Below are 12,670 nucleotides of genomic sequence, written 5' to 3' on the forward strand. Positions count from 1 at the left end.
TATATAATAATTAATTACATATTCATGTTAACTATTTTAATTTGTAAGTATCTTTATGAAAATATATATATTTTATGCAATCTTTTTAGGAACTCGAACCAATATTAATTTCTCCAAGTCATATCAATATGTGTTTCAAATAAGAAAACATTTATGAAAACCTTTTAAATATTCACGTACCAGTATCAATACCTTATACCCGTACCACGATCCATCTATAAAACACCCAACCCATCTTGAGAAATGCCTAGATGGATGGCTGTCAGATAGGCAGCACACCTAAATTACTTTGTTACCCTAAAGACATGGGCACTTGCGTATGTCTATGAAAACAATTAAAGCTCTAGTTGGGAGCCTTGAACAGGAGGTGTTGCTCGGCTACGGGAAAGATCCAATGACATTTGGATTCAGGACCAGGTTCAAAGACTCATTGCTAATAAGGTTACTCTTTAGAACCATACATGAAATTTTCACCTCATAAGGCTCCTCATTCAAATTTTTTTTGAAGGAATTGAATTATTTTCCTCGAATCTCCTCCCTTCTTCCACTCGGCCCCGAAGAGTAACTAAGACCAATTCAATCATGTTTTTATGTTTCAATTAAACACTTTTCATTTTTTATTATGACCATGAAATATGTTTATTCTTTTTACCAAACCTATGCAGATCAAATCACAATCTTATAATCTTATTTTATAATAATAAGAAGAAGAAGAGATCTTTCTCGATCAATCCCCTTGTCCTTCGTTCTTCAAGAATTAGAAAGGACCTTTTCAAGTTTGAATTTGTCCATTTAGAATCTGTTTTTTTTTTCTTTCCTTCTCTTCTTCTTTTATTCCCTTCCATCATTCCTTAAGTTTCATGGGTTTGATCCACCCAAGGATAAGAATGAGAGGCCGCTTCTCGATAGAGTTGCGCTTTGGGGAAGAACCTTAGGACCTATTAAACGAATGTAACTGGTTTTAAATAGTGCTTACCTCAGACACAAAGAATTTTAAGTGAGAGAGATTCTACCTTGGACGTAGGCGATTCTTCACCGAACCACGTTAAACTTAGTGTTTACACATTCTCTAACATGCTTCTCGCTCGCTCTTTTAGCAATGGTGCTGCCAAAACACTGCATTGGGAATGAAGTTGGCAGCCCCAAAATCATATTTCAACACCATTCACAAAAATATGTTTTGGCAACTCCTTTCAAAACCCCTCTTTCAATATTTTGGCAACACATGGAATTGGTGTTTCCATCTCAATGCAGGGCTCTTTTAACATAGCCTGAATCAGATTGGTAAGAATACATGTAAACTCATACACTAACTAATTGAAACCCCCATAATATTTTTTTATTACTAAAAAAAAAAAAAAACTGCACCAAAAACCACATCACTTAATGGGATTGCTCCAATATGAGATAAAACTCTCGGTTGAGGACTCGACCACCCATCCTTACGTGCCCCAACAGTGATAAAGCAATGGCAGACCCTATGCACCAGCAGGATTTGATCTTGATTCAGCCTTGTTAGGAGAAGAGTACTTTGACTGGTTTGGGTCGAACCGTTGGGTCCTTCCCTTCCCACAGAGTCTGTGCTACTTGCTTGTGAACGGCTTCGGGGCCATGGTATGCATCGAAAAATAAATGGGTCCATGGATCCCAACACAAGCTGTACTTGTTGCTTCCCTTGCCACACGTAGCCAACCCTCTAAGTGGTCCACTTCCACAACAAGCATCAATTGGATGTAGGAAGCCTTCAAGGAAAAGAACATGAAATTTAGCTTAGTGATAAAACCCACCTCCCAAACAAGGAGCCAGCCAGTCATCCCTTATTTCATTTCCTACAATCATGTCATCCCTGGGATCTCATTTTTTTATATATATTTACACGGATAAATCACCCCAGGATCAAAGACCTAACCGTGTTGGCTTTGCCTGCCGTATTTATGGTCGCTTTCGTTAAAACTTTGTGGGCTTACCTTTGCCCTTAGAGAGTCACTAGACTTTACCAAATAATATTAAAAAAATTAAGTATTTTTTGCATTTATTAAAAAATAGCTGATTCAAGGGTGCAAAAGTGTATCACTTTTCTGCCGATACTGACAACATTGGGTTCCAGATCCATCCCAACCATTTTCTGACTAATGGGTGGCCGGAATATGGCCAGAAGATAGCCAATTTCGAAGCCTTTTTTTTTTTTTTTCATGTACCAACCATTTCCTGGCAACCCACTGGCTGGAATGCTTCTGCCCTTGCAAGGGGGATCCCTACCATTTTTGGGCTGATGGGTAGCCAGAAGAGGGCCAGCTTACAAAGTTTTTTATTTTCTTCAATATCCGGCCATTTTGCGGCTACCCAGTTCCTCCATGCAAAGGCAAAAACATTCAGACTGTTTAACAGCCAGTAGGTGGTCAGAAAATTGTTGGGTTTTCTTTTGACTTTTGTAAACCAAAAACTTGAAAAACTAGATTTTTAGTTAACCAAACACCTCAAAATCCTGTTTTTTTTTTTTGGCAAAACCAGGTTTGTCAAAAACCTGGTTTTTCTCCTTGTCGTCCAAACAAGCAAGTAGGGATGGCAGTGAACCGGGGCGAAGGTGGAGGACAAGGTCTCCACCCTCACCTCGTCTCAAAATTCCGCCCCCCATGCCCGCCTTCATCCATGCATGGGTTTTGATTTTAACTTCCATCCCAAGTACAAATGAGGCGAGGCATGGCGGGGCTCCATTTCTCCTCAGTCCACTACCATCCTTAAAGGTATTTTAGTTATTTTACTAACGGGAATCGGGAATGGATAAGAGTGGGGCAGGGTGGGGGCTAGAGAAATTGTAAGTCCATCCCCGCCTCCATCCCCGCATGGGTTTTGATTTTAACCTTCATCCCCACCTCCATCCCCGTTTATGTCCTCCATCCCCAGTCAAAACTAGGAGAGGCGGGGCTCCATTTCTCCTCAGTCCACTACCATCCTTAAAGGTATTTTAGTTATTTTACTAACGGGAATCGATCGGGAATGGATAAGAGTGGGGCAGGGTGGGGGCTAGAGAAATTGTAAGTCCATCCCCGCCTCCATCCCCGCATGGGTTTTGATTTTAACCTTCATCCCCACCTCCATCCCCGTTTATGTCCTCCATCCCCAGTCAAAACTAGGAGAGGCGGGGTTCCCCCGGTCCCCTACCATCCCTACAAGCAAGCCCTTGGAGATGATAGAATCCTAATTGCTAATTCCACAGGAAACACAATCCTCACACCCACACCCACCCACCAACACACACACACACGTTCACAAAGTTAGTCTTAGTACCGTATTTTTCAGGGTTGTTCATCCTCATCGCGAGAAACCCTGCTAAATCAAACCACACATAATTGATTTCACTGATGCTAGTGAGATTGATGATGGCTTTCTCTAGGGCCAAGTTGAACCCACGACTAAAATTGGTCCCAATCTCTAGGCACGTGCCATTGGCTAGGATCCTGGTTGCTGGCAAACATCCTAAATCTGCCAATGATGTAATAATGAATTTTCTTGCACCTTGTTTGTACAACACCTGCCACAAACCAAAACAATAAATTAGCAAATTTTGGACATAAAAATAAGCTATGGCCCCTCAATTTCCAAGAAAATCAAAGAACCACCTCCATAGATTGTAACCCTAAATACCCTAAGCTTGTTTATCTTTTGAGAATGTAAGGAACTCTAACACCATTTCACACTCTTTTATGTTCCACTCAAACAAGTGAAAATGTGACTCCCACAAGAAATTTCACTATTGAGGTTTCCCTTGTTAGGATATCCAAATACACCCTTGGGGCATATTGTTTGCAAAAAAATGTAACATGATTTCTCACCTAAGAGATCAGACGATTTTTTTCTCAGGTGAGAAAGTTGTCATAGCCTTGCAAACATGTGATTCATTTTCCCAGGACTAAACGACCAAAAGAGACACTAAAGGTACGTTTGGTTGAAAAGTGAAAATAGTGTTCAAGTTCAAAAAAGATTCACTTTCAAAATCTCATGAAACCTCATAGAAAGTGAATCTCACACAAATGATACACTTTCTAAACCTCACTTTTGTGTTTTGTGCTAAAAAAGATTTATGTTTGATTGCTTTTGGGGTACTGTTCAAATGAGATTTACTTTCTAAAGTGTATTAGTAAGTGAATCTCATAGCACAGAACTTCAAAGCAAAAAAGGGAGTTGACACAACACAAAAATGAGATTTGAGATTTCATAAGATTTTGAAAGTGAATCTCTTTTGAACAATACTTTTTCACTTTTCAAAAACATAGCCAAACGGTTCCCTACTTTTTCACAGGTAAGAGTCTAATTGTGAAAATTTTCTCCAACCTTCATCTTGAGGAAATGTAAAACAGCCAATCTGTTTAGAGGGCATTTGATTGCCTCAGATCTCAAATCCAAGGGTATGATCTGTTGGGTTTGTGCCAGGTTCGCAGTTTTGCAAATGGATGATATCAGATCCTTGAATATGAGATCCGAAAAACCTCCCTAAATACACTCTAGCCTGACTTCTAGGGAGAGGGTCATGCCAAAGATCAGTGTATCTGAGATCCGAAGCAATCAAACACCCTTGAAAGTTTGTATCAAAAAGCGACTCCAATATTTTGTTATAAGGAGTATACCTAACTGAACATGGTTAATCAAAATTTAGGGCCTTTTGAAGTAGGACTTAGGGATGCAAATGGGTTCTATCCAAGATGAAGGTTTTACAATTTTTAGCTGTTCCGGATCCAATTCGGATCCGACTCTTCTCATGTATTTAGCTGTTCCGGATCTGACCCGTTTGTGTCCCTAGTAGGACTGCCCCATGCATCACTATCATGACATCCTTTTTCTTGAAGATCAACTGGCAATGCTTGGGACTAATTAAAGGCTTACTTGTATTGCTGCAGTGAGCTCTCCAACCAAAAGTTGCTGGAACTCTTCAATGGTATACCTCTTTTGGGTCACATTGTCAGACAGGTACCCTGCAAGAAAGTCATTACTCCCAATGCTTATATCATACACAGAGTTTTGGAGCCATCTTTGGGTCTCAAGGAATCCCAATTGTTTGGTCATGTTCTCTTTGAGGCTTGTGAATTGATTCAATTGGCTTTTCAAATCTACCACCTGCATGTCAAGCAAAAAAAATTTTTTTGTATTATAGTTTTGTTTTTGATAGGCAAATTGGGATTAGGCAGACCCCTACCAGTTATACAACTATACCATTGGGTTTTGAACCTGCAACATCCCAACACAAGGTGACGTGCACTAGCTGCTCCTACCAGACAAGCGGAGCCCCGTTGGTATTTTGTATTATAGTTAATGATGTAAATTGTATGGCAGGAAACAAATATAATAAAAGGGTGCATTCTGATCAGTCTAGGGGTGGAAATCAGGTATCCGGCCGACGGGCTGTTAGGTACCCAGCCCAATAATAATCAAGCCCAGCCCGACTAACAATCAAGCCCAACCCGACTAATAATCGGGCCTGACCCAAGTACAATTTCAATGGATCCAGCCTATTTGCATCTCTACTTGGATCTTAGATATGAGGGTTTGATCTCCCATGGGACCTATGCTAGATCCCAATTTTGCAATCACAAAATCTCATATCCTTGATTTTGATATCTTTAGGACCCTCTAAGATACATGGATCATCTGGCCAAAGGACCGTGTATTAGAGATTCTAGGATCTCAAATCTAATATCACATCGGATCTGAGATCTGAGGCCATCAAAGCACCCTCCAAATGGGTCCATTCCTGGGCCTAAACAACAACGGCAAGGGAGCATAATAGGCAGATCCTTTTAGCTCCTTCCACTCTCTTTTGGGAGGGAGGAACAGGTGCAATGTGATTGTACACTTTTAGTATGCTGCTGCACCTTATCACCCACCATATTTGGGATACAACCTGTCAAAGTGTGCAATCAGGTTGCACCTGATCTCAATTCCTATTTTCCTGTAATTTTTCAGTCACACCTTGGCCCATGTGAAACATTCTCGTCCCTTCTCCCAGCTGGTGGCTGTATGTAGGGGTGCACAACGAGCTCGGCTAACTCGAGCTCGGCTCCAGCTTGGCTTGTTTAAGCTTGGCTAAAGCTTGTCTGTGAAGATAAATGAGCCGAGTTTGAACATCAGATCAGGCTCAGCCTGGAGTAATGAGCCAAGCTTGATCGAGGCACTAAGCTCGATTAGGCTCGGTCGGTCTGGTATTATATATTTATTTGTTTGATATAGGATAAAAAAAAAATTGACTTAGTGGGCAGAGGTTATTGCTTTTGATCAAAAAGCGAATGCAGTTTTGCACTTAATATGTATACCATTTTTTTTGTAAAATACAATCAAGCTTGGCTTGGCTCGAGCTTGGACAGCTTGACTCTGAGCTCGAGCCAAGTTCAAGCATATGTATTTATGGCTGAGCCGAGCTTGAACAGCCCAAGCTCGGCTCAAGCTCCGCTCGTGTGCACCCGTAGCTGTATGGGGGCCCAATCATGGGAAAGGTGCATTTTCCTATTCCTACCTGATGGAAATGAAACAAACGGATTGGCAATAAGTGGAAAGAGTTTACCAGGCCTTTGTTGGTACTTTCCAGTATCCCTGCACCTCCAGAAGCAAAGTTTGCTCCAAATGTAAAATCAGCATGAGGTTGTAAGAATGGAGGAATCAGTGGTAGTTTCGCATATTTAGCTGAGAAAATGCATTGATGAGGTTAATTAGGAACTTGGGTTGCATTTTGCATCATAAATGTGATCAAGTTCATGAACTCCAACTTCTCTACCTCTTGTATTACTAATATTGTACAGTAGTCCAGAAAAGCAAAGACCAATTAGAATAACACAAACTCACTCTATGAAAAAGATTTGGAATAAGAATGATTTGAAATCATTCTGATTTTAAATCCCATGGAAACTGATAAGATTTGAAATCCCAGGCAAGCTGCCTGAAATCTCATGTTTGGAAGAACATGAGATTTCAGGCTTTTAGAATCGCTTTCTCAAATTTCCCTGAGAAAGTGATTCCATGGGATCGAACCGTCCCCTTAAGTGTGGAATCACATTGCACCTGATCTCAATTCATACAACCACTGGTTAAAAACTTTTTCATGATTTTTTTATAATAAAAATTTATTTTTGATATTTTAATATTAGAAATTATTTTTATTGAAAAATAATTAAAATATTAAAACAATAGCTGCATGTGTCAGTGTATCAACATGCTGCACGTGTTTGGTCATGTCAAAGTAACCAAAATGGCATGTCTCTCTGAAATATAGATATTGGCATACTAATGATCAGATGTATATAAACATAAAAAAACATAGTTAATATAAAAGATAAAGGTTCTTTTTATTGAGTATTCATTTTTTAAAACGATATGGATATGGATTTGGATCAGGTCTTTGTTTCACAAGAACTGTCATGATAAACCGTGCACATTCAGTTTAGCGTTCTGCCATTGAGATTCACAAGGACCCTCATGGATCTGATTGGATCCAATGCAGGAAATTCTGGATCCACATAACAAATGTGGCCAAGATCTTTAATTTTACCTCAAGCAATTTACAGGCTGAAAGTGCTGATAATATCACAAGCCATTCAAAATCTCAGCTAGTTCTAAGATATTATGAATTTCAATAACTCTTACATTTTCTTTTAGATATTATCTACCAAGAATTTTTCAATATTTTTCAAGAAAACAAAGAATATACATTTATTAAATGAGAAAATATTTGCTACTAACGAAGGTAAGGAACTAATGAGTTAGAAATCATAGGTGCAAGTTATACTGACTCAATCTAACCAGGTAGATGTGTTCAACATGGTTTGTTTGCTAAGGATCAAGCCTTGGATTGTGCTTTTCTAATATAAAAATATGATCCTTTTTGAGTTATGAAATTTTAGCACATTGTGGGCTGTTGATTTTTGAACCCCTTTAAAAACCTAATTACTTGACATAACTAACATTTGATCTACATAAAATTAAAAATCTTTGAAGGAAAAAGTGATTTTTACTCATTAGTTTCTTACCTTCTTTAGTAACCAATATTTACCCTTAAAAATATACGACTTACTAAACATGATATGTAAGACTTGAGGTTAATATACATCAAATGCCAAACGAAATTTTGTAACAATTGATCAATCTCATATACATACCAATAAAATCAGGAGCCACTCTGCCATCGGAGAATCGGCCAGTAGGCCGCTGGAAATAACCATTGTAGCCATAAGGGAAGTAATTGGCCCTATAGGCTTTGATAGTGTTGATGTAGTCGTTAGTCCCACAATCCACAGTGGAGTCACCAAATATGAAGAAGCCAGTTTTTCTATTTGCTTTCACATGGTTCCCACCAAAATTTGTCACGGAAAAAAGAGAAAGGAAAAGAGAGAACCATCTAAAAATCATGGAGAGAGAGAGAGAGAGAGAGATCTGCAGAACTATATCAGAAGGGTTGGTAGTGTTTATGGGAGGGAAAATAGAGCACACCCAGTGTTAGTTCCCTCTCTCATATTTATTATGAGAGTGAGGTTGGTAGGTGAATTTTGTGAAGGAATGGTTGGTGCCTACTCTTGGGGGGAGCCGTTAGGTTTCTGAATGGGCTTGGTGAGATTTGAATCATCTGCCCGCTGTACAATGGGAATGCAGAAAACGAGTGGTTTAACTAAAGAGAAAGTTTCTGCAGTAAGAATTAAGACTCTCTCTCTCTCTCTCTCTCTCTCTCTCTATCTATATATATATATATATATATATATATATATATATATATATATACTAGTAGACCTTATTTTGGTGGACGTCTACGTCATTCTGCGCATCAGCATCCCTGATCTTCAGTGCAATCTGCCTCCATGGCCCCTTCATGATCTAGGGTGATGCTCGTCGTCTAACTGTATCTGTATCTTGTTTTTCTTTCTTTCTTTCTTTTTTTGAACTCTTTGGCATGTCTTGGGCCTTTTTGGTTTTCCGAACATTGAACCTGTTTAGTAATGTTGATGGTTATAGTTGGTGTCTCTCTCTCTCTCAGATTTTGAATCACCTGCCTGCTCTACAATGGAAATGCAGAAAACGAGTGGTTTAACAAAAGAGAAAGTTTCTGCAGTAAGAATTAAGAGTCTCTCTCTCTCTCTCTCTCTCTCTCTCTCTCTCTCTCTCTCTCAGGTAAAAAAACACTAAAGCAGTGTTTTGAAATCATCATCGTGGCTTTCATTACCACCAGTCGTTGTGCCGACAGTGGAGACCACCAGAAAAACACTGATGTCACATAATGATGAGCGGCATCCAAGGCACCTCATCACTACGATCACCATTCATCTGTAAGACCTGATCCTGTCGGTAAGAGCTGCCTTTGATACCATTCATCCTGTGGATGGACGGCCTCCAAATCCAAAACACATTGTGTTCTTATCTTAGATGGGGTCCACAATTTTTTTCAGAGCCATTGATGTTCTAGATGAAGGGCATCTGGAGCATACAAAATGGACGGCTCAAAAAACATCCCAAAACCTTGTGTTTGGGGGGCATCAGCTGCCTCTGATCACCTGATACGCTCTCCTTTTTAATGGTTTTAAGATAATTTTAACTACATCTGAAGGAACATGCATTTTATATATTAAAATATCAAAAATACTTTTGATTAATTAAAAACTAAAAAAACCATATCCTCATTTCTTTTCTTTTTTTTTAAATAATAACAGTGAAGGGGTCTTTTGTCCGAGTCTCACAGGGATATTCTGCAGCTTCCCTATCCCACCTCACCTTAAAAAAAAGAATAAGAAAATTAAGTTAGACCCAATTCAATCAAGTTGGTTTGGTCTTGACCTAAATCTAGGGATGTCAATGGGTCGGATTTGGTTTGGACCCAGGTGGAACCAGAATTGGACCAGATTTTCGGGTATGCTATTGGGTCTGGACCCGAGTCTAGTCAGGTCCACTATAAGAAAAACTATATCCGGACCCGATAAGAACTACATGAACCAAAACCGGACCATACCAAGTAAAACCATATTTTTTTATCATTTTTACATTGAAAAATTGTGGGTCTTAATCATAAGTCGGGTTAGGTCTGCGTCTGGTATAAAATTTCACAAACTATACCCAGGTTCATGTATTAATTGAACATTCGGGTCTAGACCCAGGTCTTCTTATTTATCACCATACCCGGATCCTATAGGGTTTGGTTTAGGTAGGGTCCGGGTAAACCAGGCCCGTTGACACCCCTACCTAAATCCAACTAGAGGTAGCAACATTTTCCTCACCACCAACTTACAATTGCAAAAACACACCTAGATCAATCATATGAGTTGATCATGTTTGGGCTAGAGTTGGAACTCAATGATTTGCATTCTTAGGTGCCGCTCAGCTGGTAGGTGCACCTTGTGAATGTCACCAAGATGACAGGACGTCGCATGTTAAAAATTCATTGAAGGCATCGCTTGTCGCAAGGTCGAAGCTGGGTGTACTCCCTAATAAGGGAGAGGACCCTCAAGAGTTTTCCCAATTGGAGATCAAACAATATGCAGTTTGTGTAAGAGGGTTTTCCCTTGGCTTAGCCAAAAAAAAAAGTGTAAAGAGAATTTTTAAGTATTTAATTATTTTCATATTGAGGGATGGCAGTGGGTCGGGGAAAATGGGGCCCCGATCCGTTTAGACCCGTGATGGAGGACATGAAACGGGGATGGAGGTAGGGATGAAGGTTAAAATCAAAACCCGTGAAGAGATGGAGATGGACTTCGCTCGTGCATTATACTTGCACATTACTAGCAATATTAAAATTATTTGATATAGGAGTTGAGGATTTGAATTTGGATTTGGATTTAGAATTTGGTAAGCTATTATGGTAGTGGTTGTTTGACAGTGGTTTTGGGAAAGGTAGTTTATTCTCCTCATAAAAGAGGTAGTTTATGGAAACGAGAAAAGATGTGAGACATCTTCTCATTTGTATTTTACTCAATACTTGACTTAGCTAGTCTGCCAATTTCAGTAACTGATAACTTCCATTTTCCCAGATCCTGAAATTCTTTCCTACTCTCAGCTTCCATTAGATTCTATTACCTGCCATGTGATAAAGATAGAGAGGTATAAGCCCACTAGGGCTTTGCTCATCTTGTAGGGGAGACATGTGAATGTTACCAAGTTGATTGATAGGACGTCACAAGTTCGAAACCCCTGAATGACATCCTTTGCGGTGAGGTCGAAGCTGGGTGTACCCCAATGAACAGGGGGGATGGCATGAGTTTGAAACCCGAGTTAGTATTTCTTTTTAAAAAAATACTAGATGAACTGCCCGTCCTTATGGACGGGTGGTAGAGTGGAGTTTTGGCTTAATCACATAGCATGGATTTCAAGCCCTTCATTCTGTGAAAGAAAAAAAAATACCATAAGCCAATAAGCAAGTTAGACAAGTAGAAAAATGGTATGCCACCTTGTTGTGGAAAATTATATGAACAACTTGACAAAGAGTAATGTTAGTTGTTGACCACCGAGGTGGTATCACATGTGGTAAGCGGGACCTGTGTCAAGCGGAAGATCAAGGATCGAATTCCTCTGCCACATCACTACAAAATACTTGTGGATTAGCGACGACCTAAATCCGTCGCTAATCCGATGCTAATCCGGCGCTAATCCGATGCTAATCCGTCGCTAAACAGTTTAGCGACGGATTAGCGATGGATTAACGATGGATAACTTTCATCGCGAATTTTTCGACGCTAAGTAGTGACAGAACTTATTCGTCGCTAATTTGCGACAAATTAGTGACGGACATGATCCATCGCGAGTCCTTCGCTATTTTAAATTAGCAATGGATAATATCTGTCACTAATCCGTCGTTAAATTTAAAAAAAAAATAAAAAAAATTGCTCTCTGTCGGCGCATTCTCCGACAGGGAGCAAATATTTTTGCACAGAACCGACGCGTTCCGGCGTCGGGACGCTCTTCCGCAGCGTGCCAATCACGGCGGGTCGGGTTGGGTTATTACTTAGCTCAAAAACATACGGGAAAAGGGTAAGGAAAAGGATTTTTATAGCGTTTTCGTTAAACCCCCAAAACAAAAGAAAAAGAAGAAGAATGAAATCTCATTTTTTTTGTTTTTTTGAGGGAAATGGAGACGGGACAGAGAAGGCGAACCTCAACTTGACGTTGCAGCGACTGTACGTGGTTGATGATCTCCTTTAACACCAAAGCCGTACCGAAAATCTTCCAGAAAAAAAAACGAAAACACCCCAATATCAATTGCCCTTTCCACAGAATGATAACCAGAAATGAGAGGTAAGAAAAAATGAAAGAGCAGGGTAAAAATCGAAGGAAAAGAGAGAGAGAGAGAGAGAGAGAGAAGAAAAACCTTGATGCAGCCGGGGACCAGTTCCTGGAGGAGCTTGATGCGGGCGTTGATCTTCTTCCTCCTCGCCTGCGCAAGAAAACCAAAAGGAAGTTTAGTTTGGAGAAGGAGAGAGGGTCGTGGGCCATCAATGGGGGTGCATTATCTTTACCCTTTCAGCGAGGCTGTGGCTGTCGGTGGCCTGGCCGCGCCTCTTCCCGTACGTTTTTGAATTGAGCATCACTCGGAAGGGTGGTTTAAATCAAACGGGGGGAGGAAAAAATGGAGGGAGGGAAAATTTCGCGCCTCAGGTGGGACGGTTTAAATCGAAAATTAGCAACGGAATTAGCGAGGGATTTTTTTCCTCGC

General features: G+C 40.0%; 1 protein-coding gene across 1 annotated transcript; it reads right to left on the reverse strand.

Moving 5' to 3' along the window:
• Nucleotides 1–1,191: 1,191 nt before the first annotated feature.
• LOC149811538 (GDSL esterase/lipase 1-like) lies at nt 1,192–8,693 on the reverse strand. The gene is made up of 5 exons (XM_089992672.1): nt 8,142–8,693; nt 6,554–6,672; nt 4,882–5,112; nt 3,289–3,532; nt 1,192–1,742 (listed from the first exon to the last, which is right to left on the reverse strand). The coding sequence occupies exons 1-5, from the start codon at nt 8,389–8,391 to the stop codon at nt 1,516–1,518; spliced, it is 1,071 nt and encodes a 356-aa protein (XP_089848798.1). The 5' UTR covers nt 8,392–8,693; the 3' UTR covers nt 1,192–1,515.
• Between the last annotated feature and the right edge of the window lie 3,977 nt (nt 8,694–12,670).

The sequence above is a fragment of the Nuphar pumila genome, chromosome 17 (genome assembly GCF_984573655.1).
Source record: "Nuphar pumila chromosome 17, dmNupPumi1.hap1.1, whole genome shotgun sequence".
Lineage (NCBI taxonomy): Eukaryota > Viridiplantae > Streptophyta > Magnoliopsida > Nymphaeales > Nymphaeaceae > Nuphar > Nuphar pumila.